The sequence below is a fragment of the Leguminivora glycinivorella genome, chromosome 2, assembly GCF_023078275.1.
Source record: "Leguminivora glycinivorella isolate SPB_JAAS2020 chromosome 2, LegGlyc_1.1, whole genome shotgun sequence".
In the NCBI taxonomy this organism is placed as follows: domain Eukaryota; kingdom Metazoa; phylum Arthropoda; class Insecta; order Lepidoptera; family Tortricidae; genus Leguminivora; species Leguminivora glycinivorella.
The window spans coordinates 3420427-3445129 of record NC_062972.1 but is presented as its reverse complement, the minus strand read 5'-3'; the positions used below and the strand labels follow the sequence as shown (position 1 = coordinate 3445129).

Below are 24703 nucleotides of genomic sequence, written 5' to 3'. Positions count from 1 at the left end.
AAGAATCTTTTTTTTACAAGATACGCTAAGATTTGGTAGACCGTCTATAGATAGCGCCACATCTTCGGTTGATGCTCGGATAATTTTTTTACTTATCAGGGAAAGGATTAACTGAGGAGTGTCTTTTCAAAAGGACTTATTTCTATAAGTCAACAAAGTTTATTTCTCTAGGAAGACGTAGATAAAAATAACCTCTGTTGACTTCTAGAAATAAGTCCCTTTGAAAAGACACTCCTCAACTGTACGTCAATGCAACTTGACTACAATCTCTAATCGAGGAGGTAGATGAGTGGAAAATAGGGGCGGCCTTTGTCCAGCGGTGGGACACGACAGGCTCCAAATAATAAAATATTACGATCTCTTATCCGTCTTGCGGAACCTAGGTGTACCTTTATAAAACAACGCCAACTAATAGCAGCTACGGCCATTATATTAATGAGCATTGATTCAACTGCACCGGTGCAGCCCGTTTGTTTAAATGCTTTCAACGGGACTCATTAATAAGAGAAATGCTCTCAGCGTACTATGGTCAGCTACAGACTACGGGTAGGATTTTTTTTATTAACCGACTTCAAAAAAAGGAGGAGGTTCTCAATTCGACTGAATGTTTTTTTTTGTATGTATGTTACCTGATATCTCCGAGAATCGTGAACCGATTTTCAAAATTTTTATTTTAATCGAACAGGTATAACCCCGAAATGGTCCCATTGACACCAAGTCAGGGTCTGATGATGGGATCCTGGAGAAATCGAGGGAACTCTTCAAATGTTATAGGCACTTGTAATGCTTTTAGTGTATTTTTCAAAAGTACACCAGTATTGACGCCTGATGGTAATAATTGTATGTAGCTGAGCTGATGATGGAAGGTCAACTCCTCAATGGTTAGGAGTTAAAGGATAATTCTTTCACTACTGTACGCATATGATTTCACTACTGGACTGATACTTATAATATCAATAGGAACCACTAAAAATCAACAAATAAATAAACTGTTTAACAAAAAATAAAACCGCCTTCAAAAATAAGCGCGTTACAAAACACGGAGAAACTAAAAAACAAAAAATAATAAACCTTTGAATTCAGATTTCTTATAGGATTGCAATAATCTAAACATCCAAATTATAAACAAATCAGCTATTTTTGGAGTCGGGGCCAGCCTGCGTATGGTTGGGTGGGGCAAACAAGTAATAGCAAGACAAGAAATGTTTTGTAACGCGCTTATTTTTGAAGGTGGTTTTATTTTTTGTTAAAAAGTTTATTTCGCTTATAACTTACTATACGAGTCGAACCCGGCAAGCTTCAAATCTAGGGTTATCAGGCCCCATAGCCGAAGAAATGCAGTCTGGCTCTGTCGCGCCAATACGCAAGAGGGATAGAGATAGATTGCATTTCTGCGGCGTTCAGCGTCGCAGAAATGCCATTTGGCTACGGGGTCAGGCATTTTCTGAGCGAGCTCACTCCATCGGAAGCCACGTCTTTGCCTTTGGCTAGTCTGTGGCCAAGAGTAAGCCCATTTATAATAATAATAATAAGGGGATCCAGTAGACCACGTCGGGGATGGTGGGATAACTTGGACTCCTCCTTGAAAGCCTATAGCTTTAAACAGGGATGAGTGTAAGAAGAGGGGGAGGTCCATTTCAATTTCAATTTCATTTATTTCACATATAAGCTTATAGTGTAATACAACCAAAAAACTTATATGGTAAAACACACATATTATTAAACAAAATAAAAAATAGCATATCTAAAACCAGACACATTGACACGAAATAAAAATCCAACAAATAATAAATCAAATAAATACAAAATCAAACAAATACAACATTTAATAAATATTTATGTTAAAAGCCAACATAGCATACCTAACGAACTTGCCTAATTGCCCAGCAGTGGGTCAGAGTAGGCTCTAAATAACAATAATATATTACTTAAAAACATTCCATGAGTGTATATGTAGCTGTGTTACCGGAGAGCACATATTAGTATGGCTGCAAATTCAAATCATTTTAACTCAGTAGTAGAGCATTGCGTGGAAAAAACTCCATTAACAGCAATTTAATATTCGTGATAAGAAATGTTATTTAGATAACTTTTACTTACAACTTAAATGATTGAAATGTTATCCATACAAAATAATTCGACTCGCAATGTACCTAATAAACACTCCGGCGTCAAATCCTCATTGACAGTTATCATGGCTGTCATCGCAACCCAAAAACTATTCAAAAAAATAATAAGGTACTTGGTATAAAAATTAAGAGTAACTTAAAAACACCTCGTAATTAATGATAACACTAATAATTTCCATGCCTGGTTTAATTTATTGCCCGTATAAAGCTTACACACTGTATTATATTATACATTACATTAACCGCAGGTATTACCCGTAGAAGTAGAAGTAGGAGGAAGAGCACGGGTAATAATAATACATGCGGTAGAACGGATACATGATGGGCATGACGGGTGCGCACCCTGGGGCTTGTGGAGGCCCTGGAACCTGTGGAGGCCCTGGAGGCTCTGAAGACGCTGGTGATTTCGGAGACTCTGGTGGTTCCGCTTCAAATTTTTTCAAAGCTTCCTCGAAAGATTTAATAATTGCTTGTTTCAAAATTGCCATCTCGACCTGCGTCATTCCGCGGCGATTTGATATTTTTTTATTGTTTATGCTTTCGTCATTATTAATTGTGGAGACACTCTCTGCAGTCTTATGTTCTGGTTCCGTTTCGGGATTTGATAATTTTACTGAAGCATTATCTAGTAGATATGGTATTAGTTGAAGTAGATTGAATGCTGGAATAGAGGGATTTCCTACTGTTTTTCTTTGTTGATTCAGTATGTCTAATAGTTTCGATTTTACATTCGGTGATTTTAATGCAATATTTTCTTTGGAACTTTCTTTAGTGGTTTCTTCTTTTTCCATTGCTGTTTCTGAAACTGTATAAGATGTTTTTTCTAATAATTTTTTAAATTGATTTAGTACTAGTTGAAGTACTACCGATTTTTGATTAGCAAAAGCATTTTCTTTCATAGTTTCGGTGGGCGTTCCTTCTGTCGCCACTGTAAGTTGTGGGCTTTTACTAGATGGTTTTTCTAATCCTTCTTTTAATCGGTTCAGTAGTAGTTGATGCAGTATCGATTCCTCGTTAGATAGAAGATCATCTCTTGGCCTTTCTTTGATTGTTCCTGGTTTTGTTATATTAATTCTAGGAACCTCTAATTTTTTTAAAGACGTCGTGTGTGGTTCTGTTGCTGGATACGATGTTTTTTCTATAGCTTTTTCTAGTTGTTCTAGTACTTGTAGTACTTGAATTCGTTTCCATGATGGTTTAATTGCTGTTTTTGTAATAGTTTGCAATAGTGCAAGATTAGATGTGTTTTTTATCACTATTTCTAGTTTATTTAATATTTGTATTGCTTTAAGTAGTTCCGATACCAGATTAGACGGTTCTGTTGAAGCATTTTCTTTTGGAGTTTCTATGATTAATTCTTCTTTTGTCATATTGTATTCTTTCCCATTTGTTGTCGCAGCATAAGGAAGAAATATAAATAAAACAACGTTACCCATTAATGTTGTTTTATTTATATGTCTGGAAGAAATTAATTCGATAAAAAACAAACTTATGAAATAAAATCTAATTTACAATCTAGACCTGCGTTTATTGTAATTTCCGAATTTCCGTTAACTTTAATGGAGGGTTCTTTGGGTTAATTAGGTACAATCCATTTCCATCCAAGAAACTTTTGATTTAACTCTTTCCGAATTAAAAAAAAAATTGAACGGCTTAACAAGTGTACAACATATTTTCTTACTTGCTAATAGTATAATTTATTTTAGCATGTGCCGATAGATAGATAGTTGACACCAACTGTTATGTTGTTCATAAGGTTATCTCACACTTATTGAGTTATCTGTTAAGTATGAATAAAAACAAAAACTTTTTTTCTAATTAACATGTCGATTTTAACGGAAAACAAAAAATATAACTAAGGGCCTATTTATTTAAATAAATATTTTTTTCACCCAACCTTTTGCCTCCATAGTTTAATTTCATTGTTTAAATCGATGTACTATTTATCCAGAAAGCTTAGTTTTAGTATTTAATATTCAAATAATTACCAATAAATTGATTAAATTACTCTGTAGGCTATTAACGGTTTCCGCTTGTTTTATTTTCTCTTTGCTGATAAATATTGAATTAACGAATTAATTAAATATTAATTATACACGGTGAAAATAAAGAGAACCCGAAAGAATTTAACCACGCATTTGAGGCTAAAAGTAAGAAAAAATTTAAATGACTTTAAATAAATATTGGCAAAAAAAATTTTTTTCACCACACCAACTGGTAAAGCCTTAAGTACTTTGCTATTCAAAAACAGATAGCAAAATTTCATTTTATCCACAAGAGTGCAAAGCAATTTCATACAAATTTTAACTTAATCTGTAAAATTTACCTACAAATTATGATTTTGAATCATAAATATTGAATAAATTGATAGATTTGATTGAGTTTCATGTTTTATAGTCTGTATTTTGTTCGTGTTGCTGTGGTGAAAAAAATTGTGTTTCACTCGATGGCAAAGTTTATTTAACCTTCGTGCCTTGAAACCCTCGCAACGCTCTAGATTCTTGGCACGTGCGGTTAAATAACAACTTTGCCTCCTTGTAAAACAAATAACTATTTTTTTTTTCATTTCATCGAATGTACCAGTATTTTCACTAGTAAATGTTATTCGAATAACTGACACCTATTTTTTTTATTTAAACATTTATTTTTTTCAAGTGTTCCTTAACACTTTTTGACATTTATCAACGAGGTTTAAGTATTAAAAATAGCATCGTAGGCGTCAAATAGCATTTTTCAAAAAAAAGTCCTGCCGGTGGTGTGAATTTTTCAATGTTTCCTTTAATTTAAAAATATGGAGATATCTGAATCGTTTTTTTTTTTTAATAGATGTAGGTACATATACTATACTATACATATACTTACACGTACAGATCCTGGAAAATCTAGGGAACATATATAGTGATTTTTTGAGTTTTTATAAGAACATCTTGTATTGAACATATTTACATAATTATACATATAAGAAACTAAGACGCTAAGAGGGGAAGCGCTGGTAGCCTAGCGGTAAGTGCGTGCGACTTTCGTTCCGGAAGTCTTGGGTTCGAACCCCGGCTCGCACCAATGAGTTTTTCGGAACTTATGTGCTACATGTCATTTGATATTTGCCAGTCACTTTTCGGTGAAGGAAAACATCGTCAAGAAACCGGACTAATTCCAATGGCAGTCGCTTTCGTAAAACTAGTGCCTACGCCAAATCTTGGGATTAGTTGTCAAAGTGGACCCAGGCTCCCATGAGCCGTGGCAAATGCTGGGATAACGCAAGGGGGTTGATGATTATGATATTTTTTTTTATTTTTTTTTTTATTTAGGCTCACAAAACAGGTTACAGTCATTGCAGTTACAAAATATTAAGATTCGGGATGTACAAACAGCATTCTGAACTGGACTCTAACCCTAAATATGTGTGCACAGTAAGAACTAAATTTACATGCTATAAATTTGTGTTTATTATCTAAATATATAAAAGAAGAAGCTGACTGACTGACTGACTGACTGACTGAGATATCAACGCACAGCCGAAACCGCTGGTCCTAGAGATTTCAAATTTAGCACGTAGGTTCCCTATATAGTGTAGAGGAGCACTAAGAAAGGATTTTCCAAAATTCACCTCCTAAGGGGGTCAAATGGGGGTTCAAAGTTTGTATGGGGAAACAAGATTAGTTTGACTAATTTATTCGAAACTTCACAGGAAGATTCCTTAAGACATATGACTGAATACGTGTTTCAGGTTTTTTGAAAATTTAACCCCTAAAAGGGTGAAAAGGGGGTGATAAAGTCAAAAAATCAATATGGGTATCGTTTTTATGGTTTATCGGGTCGCTGATCACGATAAATACAACGTTTTTAAAATCTAACGAGGCGGAAGTGAAATACCTTCTCCCCTGTAGTGGTGCAATGGGGTTTAAATACCAAAAAATATATAAAAGAGGATATTGACTGACTGACCGACATATCAACGCACAGCCGAAACCGCTGGTCCTAGAGACGTCAAATTTGTCAAGTAGGTTCCTTATATAGTGTAGAGGAGCACTAAGAAAGAATTTTCCAAAATTCACTTCCTAAGGGGGTCAAATGGGGGTTCAAAGTTTGTATGGGGAAACAAGATTAGTTTGACTATTTTATTCGAAACTTCACAGGAAGATTCCTTAAGACATATGGCTGACTACGTGTTTAAGGTTTTTTGAAAATTTAACCCCTAAAAGGGTGAAAAGGGGGTGATAAAGTCAAAAAATCAATATGGGTATCGTTTTTATGGTTTATCGGGTCGCTGATCACGATAAACACAACGTTTTTAAAATCTAACGAGGCGGAAGTGAAATACCTTCTCCCCTGTTGTGGTGCAATGGGGTTTAAATATATAAAAGAAGATATTGACTGACTGATTGACATATCAACACACAGCCGAAACTGTTGGTCCTAGAGATTTCAAATTTGGCACAAAGGTTCCTTATATAGCGTAGAGGAGCACTAAGAAAGGATTTTTCAAAATTCTCCTCTTAAAAGGGTGAAATGGGGGTTCAAAGTTTGTATGGGGAAACAAGATTAGTTTGACTATTTTATTCGAAACTTCACAGGAGGATTTCTAAAGAAATTTGACCCCTAAAGGGGTGCAAAGGGGGTAAAGTCAAAAGCACAATATGGGTATCGTTTTTATGGTTTATCGGGTCGCTGATCACGATAAATACAACGATTTTAAAATTTAATGAGGTGGAAAAGAAATATTCTCCCCTGTTGTTGTGCAATGAGGTTAAAATATCCAAAATAGCCATAAGTATAGCTTTAGTTTTTATCTTTACTTCTGGTTCAAGAGATTTCAAATTAACACGGAAGTTCCTTAGAGGAGCACTAAGAAAGGATTTTTTATAGTTCACCTCCTAGCATGATAATTTGACAGGGGCAAGGACAGGGACAGGAACGGGATAGGGTTAGGGATAGGGATAGGGATAGAGACAGGGACAGGGACAGGGACAGGGACAGGGACAGGGACAGGGACAGGGACAGGGACAGGGACAGGGACAGGGACAGGGACAGGGACGGAACGGGATAGGGTTAGGGATAGGGATAGGGATAGAAATGGGGGACGGGGACGGGGATAAAATGCAGGTGGCTCAGTGGGAAGGTATTAGTAAGTAGGCATCGGCGAGTATCCTGCATCCGTAATAACTATTACATTCAATGTGCTGTAAGAAGATCGTTGTTTGCTTGCCTTTTATAATTTTGCAATAAGTATAAGCAAAATGGAAAAAATTGTAAGCGATAATGCAAGGAAGTACTTTCTACCCTACCGACCATAGCGTCGAGATACTGGCTATGTGGGTTGTATGAAGTTTCCCAGTATAAATATTTAAATAGGTAAAATACATACATATTCGTACCTACTACCTACGCTGTGGTCGCTTTGTAACAATTCTACAATCATTGCAAGAATTTATTTCAAAGCAATAGTAATATGTGTAAGGTACAGTCAGCCAAAACCGGACCGTACAGCAAATAGATCAGTTACAATGGCCCTCCAGTCGAGAATTGCCCCGCTTTACCTTAATCGAAATAATCGCGGACATCTGTACCTACAAAGAAACCTACGGATCCAAATGAAAATCTTATTTTTTGTAAACGTTTCAATAAGAATACTTTTATTACGCGGGCGAAGCCGCGGGTAAAAGCTAGTATTATTATATGTGTCAAATATTATTAAGGTAAGTATCAAAATTAAAATTATCAAAATATAAGAAGCTAAAACTTAACTTAAAAGCTAGCTCATGTTTAAAATAGGCCTTTGAGGAATTGTAGCAAGGATGCTGGCGACATTTCCTTGTATTTACATTCAAAACGAGTGATGATCAGAATGAAACTCTTTAACGATGCATATAGCTCATGTTAGGAGATTTGCTCTCTTCGTTATGTTTGTTAAGCACGTTGGGGCTACAAGTCACATTTCGGTCAAGCTCGAGTTTTGGTGATGGGGTTTATGAGGAATCATGGTCTTCAAATCTGAACGACACACTAATACATAGTGTTTTTTTTAATTTGTATCAGAAAATCAAGGACTTATATTAAACATGATGATTTTATCATGTTGGGTTTTCAAGCCGAAATTTTATAAAGCTCGAGCTGTAATAATGATTCTTAAGAATTGAGGGAACTCATTACCCATATATATACGAATATGAGTAAGAGCAGGGGTAACTGGGGTAATAATTATACAAACGGTAGAGCTGATACATGACGGGCATGATGGGTGCGCATACGTTTGGAGGCCCAGGAGACTGTGGAGGTCCTGGAGCCTGTGGAGATCCTGAGGACTCTGGAGACTGAGGAGGTTCTGACGGTCCTGGTGACTCAGTAGATCCTGGTGCCTCAGTAGATCCTGGTGCCTCAGTAGATCCTGGAGACTCTGGTGACTCTGTATTTTGTACAGTAGCGATTCCTACTTTCGATCTGTTGATGAGTTTCTTGGGTTTAGTTGCTATTTTCATTGCCCCGACAATTAGTTGTGCCAGTCCTACCATCATTTTCATTTTTTCAGGATTCGCTTTGGCATCATAATCTACGTTTAAATTATGTTTTTTCTGCCTCTTATTAAATGTTTTTCCTTTCGTCTTTAAGACTTTTGATGATTTTTCTACAGTTCTTTTTAGGTGATTTAGATTTTTCAATAGTTTCGATTTTAATGTAGTATTTTCTTTTGAACTTGCTTTAGTAGTTTCTTCTTCTGCTGTTTGTGATTTTTTAAATTGATTTGCTACTAGTTGGAGTAATACTGATTCTTGATTAGATAGATCTTTTGAAGTATTTTCGTCCATACTTTCGGTGGGTGTTCTTTCTGTCGCCACTGTAAAGTTTGGAGTTGTATAAGATGGCTTTTCTAGCCCTTCCTTTAACTGGTTCAGGAAAAGTTCAAATAGTATCAGGTCTTGGTTGAATACAGTGCTTTCTTTAGGTTTTTCTTTGGTGGTACTTGTTTTTGTGATTGTAATTCCAGGAACCTCTTTTTCTGCTGCCGTGGCATTTAGTTCCGTTGCTGGATCAGATGGCCTTTGTATAGTTTTTTCTAGTAGATCTAATATTTGTAGTACTTTAATTAGTTTCGATGTTTGATTAAATGCCGTTTTTATAGTATTTTCTTTCGAACTTACTATTTTTGGAGAATTTGCATTTACTGTATTCCTAGCGTAAAGTTCTGTTGCTGGATTAGATGCGTTTCTTAGAGTTTTTTCTAGTTTACTTAATATTTGTATTGCTCTAAGTAATTCAGATACCAAATTAGATGGTTCTTTTAAAGCATTTGCTTTTGGATTTACCTTGATTGTTTTTTCTTCTGCCATAGTCATTCTTTTCCCATTTGTTATCAAAGTATAAATAAGGAATACTAATAATACAGCTTTACCCATATCTGGAACAAATTAATTTTCTAATCGATAAGCTTATCGAATTAAATATACTTAACTAACAATCTATTAACTCAGTATATATACGAATACCTATCTTAGATTCAATTTGTTTCATCCAAGCATTGCCACCATCGTTGCATATTATCGTAATAATTGAAATGTTATTATCAACAAAGCTTAGTTTTAGTATTCAATGTTCAGATAATTACAAATTTTATAACTATAAATCGGTGAAATTATTTTATAGGCTATAAACGGTTTCCGCTTGTATATTTTTTCTTTAATGATAATGGACTATTAAAAGAAGGTAGTATGTTTTTAAATGAGTACCTACCTAGCTTTTTTAAGCCTTCTTCTGGAACGAAACTGGTAAGATTGTCGACATCGAACGTCGACGTAGATACGTACCTAGGGAGCTGACCCACGCTAAGCTACTTACGTACCTGACCCACGTCATGGGCCCCACAGTCTATAACCATCTACCTACCAGCAACGGCTGATCCATACAAGCCGATTCCCACAGGCTTGCCTAAAATTGATTACTAGTAAAGTAGGTTTCTTTTTGCTCAGTGCAGAAATTTTCACCAACCGCGACTGCTACGCCTACCAAATAACATCACTGAATTTCTAAGCATATGTGGTATCAATTTAAAAGTGGAAAATGTCTGCCTTGGGTGAGACTTGAACTCACGGCCTCTGGATCAATACTCCAGCGCTCTGCCAACTGAGCCACCAAGACTTCAACCAAGCCAGCGAAATTTTCCACTACTAAGGTCAATGGGACCCGTAGCGACATCTACCGTAAGGGTGTTAAACTTCTTAAACGGCAACCGGAGTTCCAAGTCATATTGGAAATTCACCAGTTACGATGCGTTAACCATACTAAATTATATACTATATTATATTATTAATACGTTTCTGCTAATCAGAAGTTAAAAACATATTATGTAGTATCGCCTAAAAAAGTGGCTTATTGAGCGCCAGTTCTACAATTACAACGAGTTCATAACGAACAAAGAATAATTAAAAAACAAGACGCTACGTGCGTCAGCACTTTTGCTGCTTCCCACATTAGCCGCACCGTACGTTCGGCGGGGGCGGCGGCTGAAGCGGCGGCGGCTCGAAAGCGGGAAAAGTACGCGGTCCTCTCAAACTATGTGTTTGTTCCTCTTGCCGTGGAGACCACTGGCTGCTGGTGCGCAGAGGCCAAAGCTTTTATTGGGGAATTGGGCGGGAGGCTGTGCGAGCGTGGTCACGACCCTCGCTCCGGGTCGTTCCTGTTGCAAAGGTTATCCATCGCGGTTCAACGTGGCAACGCGGCGAGCGTGTTGGGCTCCTTTGCGGCGGGAGGGACTCGGAGTGGATTTAGTTAGTGTTAGGTTATTCCTAGTATTTTTTGTAATTTTTAATTTATTTAGTTGGTAATAGATTTATGTGTAATTGTTAGTAATTAAGGATTTATTGTATTAACTTTTAATTGATTGAATAAACTATTTTCCTACCCCAAAAACAAGATGATTACTTCCTATTGAAAGCGTATAATTGAATGTTGATTTTATTATATTTTTTGTTTTTTTGTTATAATAACTAACTAATAAGAGTACTAAAATTAATATAGTCAACTCGAGCGTGTAGTCGGTCCTTTACGTCATAAATACAAGAGCCTCGGCAAAGAGTACCATTTTCGGCCATTTAAACTATAAGTGCAAGAGCTCTTAGTATAAGCCTGGTTTTAGAGTCAAGCGAACCGTCTGCGCGGAGCGATCCGCACTGGACTAATATATGTTAACTTCAGTAGGCCTAGCACATGATGGCCGCGGGAGTATGTCGCCGCGAGATAGACTACCTGTCCTTATGTCATTAATTAATTAGACAAAGACGTGTCATCTATCTCGCGGCGACATACTCCCGCGGCCATCATGTGCTAGGCCTACAGGGAGCGTTTTAGAGTGGCACGGACGCCGCGCGGATGACAACGTCAACTTCATACAAATAAAATTGGTCGCGCGGATCGCTCTGCGCTGACGGTCAGCGTGACACTAAAACTAGCCTAAGTTTTCTACAGAAATCGTGAAACGTCTAGTTGATATAACAGGTCCTGTAGCCGAATGGCACTTCTACGACGCGAAACGAAAACGAAATGCCGCGAAAGATAGTCTGACTCTGTCACGCTAATCCGCAAGAGCGATAGAGATAGATATCTGCGAGCGTTTCGTTTCGTAAGCGTTTCGTGAGCGTTTGTGATATTCGGCTACGCATGCTGTTGACCAAAGAGCCAACGACTGCTCACAACATATTGGCATTGCATATACAGCGGGGAATATCCCAAGCGTCCTAGTATATTATAATACTTGTGATTTTCGTTTTTTTTCTTGTAGGGTACCTAATCAAACCCGGTTTGCCGTAGATAACTTCCCTTCTCCTATTTACCGACATCATGAACTAGGGAAAAATGGGTGATGGGTGATGGTGATGGGTGGGTCCCGGCTTCGTCGCAAGTGGACTTAATTGATAGCTTTTCAATGGTGATGGTTTCTACTTCAGCTGACGTGAAATAATAAATTTTACTAGAGTTTGGGTGTCTAAACTACATTTACATATAGACGATTAATATACAAATAGGCTGCAATTAGGTAATTTTCGTATTACCCGAATAAATACGGGTAGTATATAGTATAATAGCTATAAAAAGGGTAGAATGGATACACGGGTATGAAGGGAGCACACATGATGCAGTTTTCTTCATCCTCTGCCGTTGTGGAAGACCCTGCGCCTGCAGACGACGTGGTGTTTGTCACTGCAGCTTCAGATCTGTTTCCTGAAGCTCCACTTTCTACGGTTGCTTCTTCATTTGTTGCGTTCGTTTCTTGTGCATTTGTTGTCAGTATGTACGTTAGTATTACTAATGACACAATTTTGTACACTCCTAGAAGAAAATTGGTTTATTAAAACAACCTTTTAAATATCAATTAATTAGGTCTCCTCATGCCGCGTTTTCACATAGTGTTCGAAGCAAACGTTTATTCTTTCCATTTTTGATTGGAGCAAGTGTATATATCCTAGAATTGGGTGTTGGCCAGGATGCCAAACGCATACAAAAAACCCCGATGTCTTTGATAAGTAGTACAAATTATTTTCCATATTTAGTAGCGAACGTCTGGCGTCTTGGCTACACACCCTCTTTAGAACACTGAGGGAAAACGCGTCATTTAGGTACTTAAATCTTTTCGTCGAACCTGTTGTCTCCATAGTTTCATAGCATGGTATTTGTAATTATTAATCGGATTTCTATTTGCCGAAATTCTTCGTGTAGGTAAGTACAATAAATATCCTATATAAGACTAATTATTGATTACATTTAAAAGTGTAAACCACGAAACAAATTTAACGATTATTTTTATGGTCTCCGCTAGTTAAATTTCCTCTTTAGTGATAAATATCAAATTATTATTTAACTGCTCATAATTTATACTTTATTCACAGGTACTTACGTATCTACCTATTCATATCATAACTATACCTATATTTACTTTTCCACTTAGAGTATGCGTATGGGTATAGACTGAAATAAAAGTTGCTGGAGACAACCCTATCTGTACCCTTATCTGTGACCAGTACGATACGGCACGGAGCAACAGAATTTCCAGGCTTTCCAGCAATTCACATTTCACATACCATTGCCATGTTTGTTCAATACGCACCGTCTAAGTGCGTTTTCACATTATCCGATCCGATATCGGATGTAGGACCGATATCCCATACATTACAGGCGCTATCTTGGATTTTTTCTATTGAAATCCTTCCGACATCCGATATCGGATCGGATAATGTGAAAACGGACTAACGAGCAAACGCGGCAATGGTATGTAAATTGCTGGCAATTGTGTTGCCCGTGTAACACCACCTTTAGCGACACAGGCCCTGAACCTTACACTGTTTCAATTAGTTTTTCAAAATATCAGTTTGAAGTCTGAACAATGATATTTAGATACTCGTACTGATTGTCTTAAGGGCGTGAACTCGTATAGGTATTCAGTATATTGCGGTATTTGATTGCTGCCCTAAAAGTATCTAACCTAAACAGTCCGTAATGTAGCTAAAATCGTAAGCAAGTTTACGCGCCGCTTAAAATATAGGTCCAAAATATTAAGACTGTTTCAGCCACAACAACTTTGAAATAAATATTTAGCCCACAAAGCAGACTGGCAAAACAAACTTACCAGAAAGAAACAAATTGAGAAAAACAAAAGCAACCGCAAATTGGTGAACTAAAGCTACTTAAAATTAACTTTTATTTAAAATCCGGTAAAGGTCAGCTCTAAAACACAAAATAATAAAACTGGAACTCTTTATAATAGATTTATTATGATAGGAAAGTATGTATGAATGAGCTTTTATAAGATATGATACATACATGATGATAAAATATGATGATACATCTTACATCAATGATAGTCACTATGTCAGTTCGGTTTGTAACAAACGTATTATGGAGACTCGTTTTAAAAGTTAAGTACATATATTTAGTTATTTAGAAAAAATAATGTTTGAACATGATTCTTTTTACATAATTACGTAAACCAACCTAATTCAACGCGAGAAGTATAATAGGGTAGCAGTAGCACAGAACAGAACAGTTTAAAAAAAGGGTTTTTTCATGTAAATAAATAAATGCAGATAATATACTGTCGTGCAATTTTAAGAACTAAATATAAGTATCGACTTTCGAAGTATTGGTGTAAGGAATTTTGGACAAAGGAATATTGAATTTCGAAAATGAGATCGGTCGATTAAAACTGTAGTAGGACATGCATCTTTAGGAATTTCGTACATTAGCAATTTTGAGTTTCGATGTCATGTCTTTCGGAATTTCGTACTTCGGACATTTGATTTTCGACATTGTGGTACGTAGCCAGCACAAGGGTGTCGGATATCAAAGGTAACCGTATAATGGACGTGTAATATAATTGTATGACATTATTTAAATATAAGTAACGCATTTTGGACACAAGCTTCACGGCGACCTGATTTACTTCTAATTTTAGAATTAAACGGGACTTAATCGCGTACACAGTACACATACATTTATATTTGGGGCCAAAAAAGTGTTACACGATTAAGTTCTGTTTAGTTCTAAAATTCTGATTCACTTCACTCGCCGGATACAAAAAAGGAAGCATTCCATGGAAGAGTCTACCGTGTCCCGTACAAACACGAATTTTCTGCAAATTGGTTGGTATAAGAAAATCTTTTCTTAAACAATGCGCATATTATGCACGGAAAAGTGAACGCCTGATTTAAACGCCTCAAATAAAATCGCAACACACGAATAATGCGTTTGTCGACGCGACGCCTCCTAACTGGTCTAACTGCTATTTAAACCTATACGAAAAAGAAAGGCGAAGGGGCGCCGGTCGCCCTACCGCGCCCTGTCCTAACACCGCCACTGCTAATATAGAGGTAGGTTTTTATCCATAAATATAAGGGTAGTATACATAGTAGTAGACGGGTATGACTGGTATAACGGGTATAACGGGTACAGGGGGTGCGGCTGGAACACACTTGGGACGCGGCACGCAGTCCTGGTTTTGTGCGCTGGCCAGCGTTAGTATCAGAAGAAGTTTCAGGGCTATTTTGAATCGCATTTCTGAAAAAAATTACAACAAATATTAAATTTTGAAAAAACCCTGACATAGTGAACCGATCTTAATCAAACATGGCTAAGAACACTCCCGACTAATTCAGCTTTCAAACAAAAAAAAACTAAACCTAAATCGGTTCAACCATTCGGGAGCTACGATGCCACAGACAGACAGACACGTCAAACTTATAACACCCCGTCGTTTTTGTGTCGCCGTCGGGAGATAAAAATACAATTCGAGCAAAACACCATATGATTCGGTCAAGTTGTGTTCGAATGTATGGGAAATTAAAAAAAATTAAATCCAGCAAAATTTTTATGTAGTATGGTACCATTGGTACCTTAGGGTAAGGTACTTTGCGCACACTAGCGTCCCCCTGACGCAACACCCCCTTTTACCACGAAATAGGTCCCGGTTTACGGTTTTTCTTCATTTTTGAGAAAAGTATCAGAGTTAGGAAAAAAGTGTCTATGAAAGAATTAATTCTTATTAAATTTTGAACAAAAAAAATTATATGCATTTTTTGTAGCACTTACCATATTCGTGCATTAGCTTGTTGAAGTTCGATATAACTCAGTACTTAATGAAATAGTAATATGTTTATTGGTGGTTTATTTTCAGAATTTTGTCAAAGTTTATCAAGCTACTAGTTTTTGCCCTTCTGAAGTACTTTTTTACCAAGTTTCAAGCCTGTAGCTTCAAAAAAAACTTATTCCCCATACAAACTTCAGCCAGCCTCATTTTCTCTCTTAAAGGATAAAAATCCAAAAACGCTGAAATTACTTTCTTTCCATTTTTATTTTACCTTTATAGTCGGATACGAAGTTTGAAGCTCATATTCTCATAATAAAGGTAGATCCACATACGAATTTTGGACACCCATTTCACCCCCTTAGGGGATGAATTTTGAAAATTTCTTTCTTAGCGGGTTCGTAGACCTTATAAGTAACCTACGTACCAAATTTGGATTCTCTAACATCAGCGGTTTGGGCTTTACCTTGATTTAAGTCAGTAAGTCACTCAGGACTTTGCCGTTTATATACATAGATAACATGAAAATAGTGCACGATATCAAAAAATATTATATGACCTTTCTTATTGGGAATTTCATGAGGATTATATTTCTTTCATTGACAACTTTTTTCTAAAATGTATACTTTCCCATAAATTAAAAAAAAAGTGAATTTTGGGACATATTTTAGGGTAAAAGGGGGGGTTGCGTCAGGTGGGGGGAGGGGACGCTAGTGTGCGCAAAGCACCTTACCCTAAGGTATCAAACCGCATTTCTTTTTATTTGGATTTTTTTATCATAAAACACACTTTGACCGAATCAAAAGGAAACAAACGACTACGCTACGGCTGTGGCCGTACTGTCCGTGGAAGGACATGCATATGTTATGGACCAAGTGATTAATAAGGGCATTATGTATAATGCCCGGGCATTATGAATAATGCCTAGCTGTATTGGGCAAAGTGATTATTCAATGGTCTAGACGCCATTTTTTATCACATTGCCCGGTCATTATGATAATGCTACGTGATCGTTGGGCAAATTGATAATAAGTTTAACAAGTTTGCATGAACGCCCAACAGAGGATGGGCACTATGTATAATGCCCGGGCAAAATTCAGCTATTCGGTATGTTATTATCACTTTGTCCAACAGAGGATGGGCATTATGTATAATGCTCGGGCAAAATTCAGCTATTCGGTGTCGTATTATTACTTTGCCCAACAGAGGATGGGCATTATGTATAATGCCCGGGCAAAATTCAGCTGTTCGATATGTTATTATCACTTTGCCCATCAGAGGATGGGCATTATGTATAAAGCCCGGGCAAAATTCAGCTATTCGATGTGTTATTATTACTTTGCCCAACAGAGGATGGGCATTATGTATAATGCCCGAGCAATTTAATTATTTGAATAGTTATTATCAAACTGCCCACTCGCAATGGGCATTATTCATAATGCCCGGGCATTATGTATAGTGCCCGATTTATCACTTGGTCCACAACACATGTAATGCACATACAAACATTTCAAGTTAAAACTCACACCGAGTTAAGAGTCACACCTCTGTACATTATTAATATAGATCCCCATAAAAACGTGTAAAAAGTAAATTAAAACCAGGTACCTGTGTCCTCAAATCCTGCTCCTGATCCAATTCCCGTAACTTCCCATTAAATTCGGGACAATGAATTATCTCTAAGTAATGGCTTTTAAAGCATTTGTTAACGAAGGTCTGCGAAAAACACTTTGCCTTTCCGATTAATTTCACCGCGATATTTGCCTGTTTGGTTTTCAATTGTTGAGATTAATTGTTAGTTTGCCGACGTTCGTTTCGGATTAGGCGTTTGCGTGAATAATGGGCACGTTCGTAGTTTGATTACTAGTGGGATTGATAATGAAAATTAGAGATTTTTGCATGGTTAAAGTATTTCCGTCCGGAAAATTAACGTGTTCACTGCCAATATTTGATTAAATCGATTAGTAATAGGAGAAACAAAATATAGTTTTACTTGTTATATTTATAAGGTTTTAGCGGAATGTGTTTTTTTTAAATATATTTTATAATATGGTTTAAAAATGTACTTGGACAGACTTCTCTTTTCAGCAGGGTCACATGTAACCAAGAGGGTGAAAAGAAACATTTTCTTTCTACTTTTGAAACTAGTGCGATTGAGCGTGATAAGATGGTCTCTTGTTTATGCGCCTAGGCGATTCAACGCCTGGTACCTTTAACTGTTGTAATGTACAATACATACAATAGGACAAGGTTTTACGGCCTCTTTTTATAAAAGATATGTTTTAGTGTTACACCCAAATATGTAGGTTAGGTACGAGCATTAAAAATGTTCAAGGTCCCCAACTCATCTGGCTTCATAAAAATTACGACGCATTCGGTGCAAAAACACGTGTTATCAATAAAAGTACGCTTGCCATAACTGTTTTACAGCAGAATTATGATTATTTGATGTGTTTACATTTGATTACTCACAATACTTGGAAACATGCCGCATTTTAGAGCTATTTTCTCTATTTTTCTTATATTGTACAACACTGAAATCCAAGAATGCAGGGGTTGTTAGATTTCATGCAAAATTATAATTATTATAAACTAAGAGCATGGGCTCTTAGCTCAGCTGTGGAGCTGCAAGACCTTTCTAATTTTCTCAAGGATGAAACTTTGGGAAAATTGTAGAGTTAAATAGTATCGACGTTTAATATCTGCATAATAGGTAGTTCGACCTAAAGGCCATTTATTTTTTTTGCTACTTATAGGGTTTTTTTAAATACTAATCGGTCCACTAGGGCGCGGTTTTTTCAAAATTGTAATTTTGTGTTTAGGTTATTGTGTGATGTATTAGAAAATACTGTTAGGAATTGATAATCATCATTTCCTAACCATTTCCGCTGGTCATAACTTTTAGTCATACGCTTGAAAGTCTAACTTACTTTGACTTAGTTAATATGGTGAAAAAATTGTAAATCATACAAAATTCTTAAAAAACGTACTATCTCATACAAATGTGTGAGAATCATGTTAGCGATTCTGCCACCGTGAAATGTGATTTTGAGCACGTAGGCACCTCATCATAATCAGTCATCTGATTCCGTAAACACGTAACAGTGTTGAAATGATACGTAAACTGGTTTTTACGTTTTCGAAAACATTTGAATTTATAGTAATATAAAAATGTTTAGTTGCTATCATATACATATATAGAAGCAGTAAAAATGCTCATAAATATGTGAATACGCCTCTATTGACAAGGTGGAGTCAATTTTCAGATATTAAGTTTTTTTTATACGACGTCGGTGGCAAACAGGCATATGATCCGCCTGATAGAAAACGGGTACCGTAACCTATCTAAGTATGGACGCTTGCGACTCAAGGGGGGTGTCATATGCGCGTTGCCAACCCATTAGAGATTTGTACACTCCTTTTTTGAAGAACCCCATACCCCATGTAGTTCATCGGGAATACCTCGGCAGGGAGCTCATTCCACAGTCGGAGCGTCCGCGGGAGGAAATTTCACTGAAATCGCATGGTGCGCGACCATTTAGGTACCTGGTTTTAAGTAAGTACCTACCTCGATCGCAAATATGCGATTGTACTCGTATGGGCACAAACGATTCGAAGAGTAGATATATTGTACCCTACCCATTGTGCATTGTACATCACCATACATACTTAATTGTTTTATGGAGAATTAAACGGAGTTAGGTAAGTTTGTGGGAAACTGGGAATCACAATGTTATAGCGTTTTAACATTTATTTATTTAAACGTTACTGCACAGCAAAAATTGTACAAAAGGCGAACTTAATGCCAGAAGGCTGCATTCTCTACCAGCTAATTTTTGAGCTTAATGAGCAATGAGCTTAATAGGTGCAGGAAATACAATAGCAATGACCATAGCGTCTTAACATTGCTGGATCCGATATTAGCTACGTGCATAACTGGTGCGGCCCTCATTTTGTCGGCTTTTACATATTAAATTGTACGCCTGTACGGTGTTAAATTAGTTCCAGCCATCGAGTACATACCCTAATAGAGTAGAAATGTTATTTAATTTGTTCGAGAACAATTCCGCCAACTCGCAGCTACTCATATCCCCTCTCACTGCGCTCCCATTGGCTGATACAAGGTCAAGTGATAGGTGCTAGGGATGAGGTAGTGCGTAAGTAAGGTTTATCGATAACGATATTTTAACCCCTTACGCGCTTTATGCACCACCGTCTGTGCAAGCCCCAAAAGTCCGTAACATTACATGCACATACGGTGGAGCAAAAATCTGTTACATAAAACACGGTATACAAAAAGGGAAAACTATTTCTTGGAAGTCAAAATGGTATAATAATCAGATTATAATTATTTTAAGTAAAAATCATGAAATTTTCCAATCCCTAATTATGTATCTTCGATTTTTTCAAGTTGTGTTTTTTATTTCGATTTAAATAGCAATTTATTATTTTACAAATTACTTCAACGTGATATTTAAATTACTACATATATCAGATAGAGATTTTACGAAATCGTGTCACCTAAATATACCCAAAACATATCTAATTACACCTAATACATCAGTACATATAATCAATCAAGCTTAACATAATCGATAATATACAATTATTCGACATAAACCATTAATTTAATGCAAACATAAGTGCAAGATAACTTTCTCGTTTGTTTATCTAAATAGAGTGTGATCATTATGTAGTAGGTACACACAATAATATTCCTTACTCATTACTTAAATATCGATACACCACTTGATGCTATAAATTAAGCATGTACAACACTAGTGCAGACTGGAAAGAGATAGTGTGATGTGAATTGAGTTACGTGGAAGCAAGAGATAACGACATACGTCTAGCCTGCGTCATCTCGCCGCTGGCATGTTGGACATGCCCATAAGATGACGTATATTTGTGACAATCAGAGACACTCTGTCACACGTACGTTGCCAATAGGATGTCGGATGCAAATACTTATGCGTACTTAAGCCCTTCTCATTTGATGGTAAACGGTAAGGGAGTACTGACCCTAACTTAACTCCTTCGAGTTGAATTAATGTATTTAGTCATGTTATAGACCATTATTGCTAAAATAATAAAAACGACAAAAACGGGCTTTAAGTCTTCTGCGCTAAGTATTTTTTAAGTTTAAAAATATCTTTGTTCTGGTGCAGTCCGAATTATCCCTTCCTTTTTTTATGTCGACATTTAAAAAATTAAAGATCTCACTAGTTACTACTCCTAGGCGAGTTTATGAGTATACCTACCTCATAGTCACATCACAACAAAATCACCGGTAATAATCTAAAGGATATACATAAAGCCATTACAAGAATAAATATCTACTCCATTCGCTACAGACTTCCACGTACCTAACCTATCGATATAACTGTCATATAACTGTTTAAACGACATTACATACATATAACATATTCATTTATTTATTCCATACTTAAAAGTCACAAACCATCATTCAAATCCACAGCGCAGGCTTCGCCAAACGCGTAGAGGTGGGCATTTTCAGAATTTGGGACACCCCAATTAGCGTAAGTTAACAAAAACAAAACAAAAATTGTTGTTAACATAAATTAAGATAGATAGATAGATAGATAGATATACGTTTATTTGTTTGTCACAATACACACAGAATACACAAAAGAAATGAGTTAACAGTTAGTTATGTGACGATAATTTAAGCATGAAATTACTATAAGAATACCGCCTTACAGAAGACCGCAGCCAAATAGCACTAGACCCTACTCATAGTGTTGTGTTCCTGTCGGTGAGTAAGGCTGCCAGAGCTCAACGAGGGTGCGGTGTGCTGATGACGGGAGGACTTACGGAACTAACTTGTTCCGTTTATTGTCCTTTGAGTCGTCGGCAACCCGAACCCTCCTTGGAACTTGTACACTCCTTTTTGCTGTGTACTTAACACAGCAAAAGGGAATGTACAAGTTTCTAATGGGGTGGCAACGCGCATGTGACACTGTTTGAGTTGCAGGCGTCCATAGGTTACGGTGACCGCTTTACATCAGGCGGGCCGTATACTTGTTTGCCACCGACGTAGTATAAAAAAAAAAATTTGTTTTTGTGTTAAATACATAAACTTTGACCGATAATCTACATCCATAATGTGACAAAAGTAAATATTAGACAGATTTTATGCTTAATTGTCGTCACAAAACTGACAGCGAGTTATTTTTTGTTAACAACTTACGCTAATTACGGTGTCCCAAATTCTGAAAATGCTCATATACAAAATACTAAATAGCATCCGCTGCAAACTTCGTCCAAAGTATATCAGGGTGGCTAGCCGAATGGCACAATCGCTCACGAAACGCTCACGAAACGAAGCGCTAGTAGATATCTATCTCTATCGCGCTTGCGTATTGTCGCGACAGAGCCAGGCCCCGTAGCCGAATGGCATTTCTCCGACGCCAAACGAAAGCGATACGCCGCTGGCTCTGTCGCGCCAATACGCAAGCGCGCTAGAGATAGATATCTACTAGCGCTTCGTTTCGTGAGCGTTTCGTGAGCGATTGTGCCATTCGGCTAGCCACCCTGACATGTATAATCCACCACAGGCTTCGTCAAAACAATGTCGTCGTGTACAAGAAAAAATCCGCAACAAGCATTGTCCAAAAACCTTAGCAAAAACCTTAGCTACACGCTCCCATTAATCCCCAAGACGACATGTGCCCGGTGCAAAAGTCCCATAAATACTGGCTGCATTACCACGCTGCACTGCCAACGACATCATACATATTATACAAACATAAACACGCCTGTATTTCAAAACGAGCTATAGGTAAAGCACATGAAACTGCAAACTTTAGTGACACTCTTTGCAATTATAAGGGGTTGAAAGCAAACGAATTGTGAATTGCAGTGACAAGTTACCAGACCACCCACACCAAAATGGAATCTATATTCCAAAGTCGACTTCCACGACGACGCCTACGACACCCACGGGAATCCTCCCGTGAATCCTCCTATCCAGGAGGTGGTTGTGGTTAAACTTTAACCCGTCCCCACAGGGGAACAACATTGAAAAATTTGAACAATATTGTAGAATGATTCATTTTTCATTTCAACCAGAAGAACCTCCCTCTGCTATACATGCACAATTTTGACATATGTCACATTGTCTGTCACTGAAAAGTGATTACATTTGTTAGAACTAATGATTTAGTACAGTAAACATTAAGTAAATGAGATGAGATATGAATTAATTATAATCTCCTTTGCATTACCGTTACACTACGGCCACCATAAACAATACAACAAACAGAACACATTTTTCGCAAGATCAAAATCTCGCCCAGGGTCAACTATGTGTCATATCTCACGATTCACCTCCGTAATCAGATTCACTGGCTGTATGGGGGGAGGTTTGTGCCTAAAGAAAAAACACGGTTCATTGTACGCAGACCGCGCACGCGCCACGCGCGTCTATAACCCGCGCTTTTGCCGCGCCAATTTCAAATAAAAAAAAACTTTTTTCTTTTTTTTAAGAAGCATGTAGGTTTGACAATTGTGCAATGATGGATAAAACGATGGAGTGCACATTTGTAAACTGTGACAGTGACAGTGTTATCAGTAGACGAAAGAAATTTATTTGGGAGAGCGTATATGCGGGTATTTTAATATGTTTAGTGCCATCAGTAGTTTGTAGTTCAGGTAAATATATTTTTATTTAAGCACTAATATCAGATCTGCACTTACAAAAAAATAGGTTCTAAGTAACTTATCTTTATTAATAACCCTTTAACAATATATGAACATTGAACAAGTATAAAAAATGTGAGTACAGCATTTGAATTTCGCGCCCTTTTATAGGGACCAAATATGAAGTTGATTCCGTTTATATCTTTGTAAATGCCTATTTTAGTTACAGAAATCTTCTTATAATTAATACTTTATTAATAAAAGTATTAGCTAATTTCCTTGCTATGTGTTTTTAAAGTAAAAAAAAAATAATATTTTCTATATATCTGTTTTCCCACAATGTGTACCCAATTAGAAGTGTATCGCTCTGATGACACAATAAACTGTATGTAACCCCTATTACACAAATTATGAGCCCGCGAACTTTAATTCTTCACAACAATACCATTGAGAAATAGCGCATATTCGCATAATACATAGATCAGCCAGTAGTAAGATATTATTATGGTTAACAAGTTTAACAACTCACTTGTAGATGTTACCATACATTTATATGAATTTAATAGAAAACATTCAGCCAACGCATCATTACAAACATCATACTTCATGTTAGTATATAACAAGAAAAGAACTGCATGTCTCTATTAGAAATTTCGTTAACATAAAAGTTTCGGTAAGTCTTAATTTGTATGGAATTTTGAGCAGCGCTCCAAGCGAAAAATTTTAGAAACACAGCTTATCTAAAAAAAACTACATGTGACGTTTCCAAATCAATATTAAATTACACTTTGAATTCTGCAGTAAAATGTTTATGTTTAACAACGGTACTGAATAGAAAGTTACATAATTTATGAACCATGTTGCTTTATATCATTAAAGACTAACTAATACGGAATAACTAAATTTAAAATTAAATTAACAACAGTCAAATTAGGACAATGGCTATCATTAATGAGAAAAAAAGATAAAAACTATTTCTACACACTACTTGATTACACAATAAAAGTTATAAAGGGGTTACAGCACAAATTATAAAGGTGCAAATTATAAAGGTGTTTGTATTAAGCAAGAATAAAAAATATTTGCTGTCATTCCATCAGTGTCATGTGTAGTGTTTTAGTTTTAGATCTTAACATAAGATTTGAAAAGATTTTATCTTGATGACAACGGAACCGGCTTGACGAACGTACGAGTACCAACATAAAGGGGCAAACTGATGAATCTGACATGTGATCTCTTCATTCAACGGAGCCACGTCGTTTTTTCGCCAAAATATTGTTTTTAAGTTTAAAAAGTGCATACATAAATATGTAAGGTACTTGTAAGATGAGCCTTATTGCCTGGTTAA

The 24703-nt window shown here is 36.7% G+C and overlaps 3 protein-coding genes, 1 long non-coding RNA gene and 1 other non-coding gene across 5 annotated transcripts in view; 1 reads left to right on the top strand and 4 right to left on the bottom strand.

Annotated features, from left to right (window-relative positions):
- Positions 1-1737: 1737 nt before the first annotated feature.
- On the bottom strand, positions 1738-4285 carry LOC125242307. Its single transcript, XM_048151074.1, has 2 exons — positions 4027-4285; positions 1738-3587 (listed from the first exon to the last, which is right to left on the bottom strand). Exons 1-2 carry the CDS (start codon positions 4050-4052, stop codon positions 2381-2383), a joined length of 1233 nt encoding a protein of 410 aa, XP_048007031.1. The 5' UTR covers positions 4053-4285; the 3' UTR covers positions 1738-2380.
- Positions 4286-8004: 3719 nt separating this feature from the next.
- On the bottom strand, positions 8005-9659 carry LOC125242371 (translation initiation factor IF-2-like). The gene is made up of 2 exons (XM_048151175.1): positions 9611-9659; positions 8005-9522 (listed from the first exon to the last, which is right to left on the bottom strand). Exons 1-2 carry the CDS (start codon positions 9633-9635, stop codon positions 8276-8278), a joined length of 1272 nt encoding a protein of 423 aa, XP_048007132.1. The 5' UTR covers positions 9636-9659; the 3' UTR covers positions 8005-8275.
- A 527-nt stretch (positions 9660-10186) lies between these two features.
- On the bottom strand, positions 10187-10259 carry Trnan-auu. Its single transcript has one exon. It is a non-coding gene; the product is annotated as a tRNA-Asn (tRNA).
- Positions 10260-13866: 3607 nt separating this feature from the next.
- Positions 13867-17525, bottom strand: LOC125242299. The gene is made up of 2 exons (XR_007178843.1): positions 17302-17525; positions 13867-15167 (listed from the first exon to the last, which is right to left on the bottom strand). It is a non-coding gene; the product is annotated as an uncharacterized LOC125242299 (long non-coding RNA).
- Positions 17526-23132: 5607 nt separating this feature from the next.
- LOC125240933 overlaps positions 23133-24703 on the top strand; it is a 51907-nt gene continuing 50336 nt past the window's right edge. Inside the window, exon 1 of the mRNA XM_048149140.1 lies at positions 23133-23367. Within this exon, the coding sequence (XP_048005097.1) occupies positions 23229-23367 (139 nt within the window). The 5' untranslated portion in view covers positions 23133-23228. The remainder of the gene's footprint in view (positions 23368-24703) is intronic.

Coding starts and splice junctions, on each gene's coding strand:
- LOC125242371 (XM_048151175.1), bottom strand. CDS start 9,635: ATGAAACAAATTGAATCTAAGATAG. Junction 9,523..9,610: donor ACAAATTGAATCTAAGATAG/GTATTCGTATAT, acceptor AATTTGTTCCAG/ATATGGGTAAAGCTGTATTA.
- LOC125242307 (XM_048151074.1), bottom strand. CDS start 4,052: ATGAAATTAAACTATGGAGGCAAAAG. Junction 3,588..4,026: donor TTAAACTATGGAGGCAAAAG/GTTGGGTGAAAA, acceptor AATTTCTTCCAG/ACATATAAATAAAACAACAT.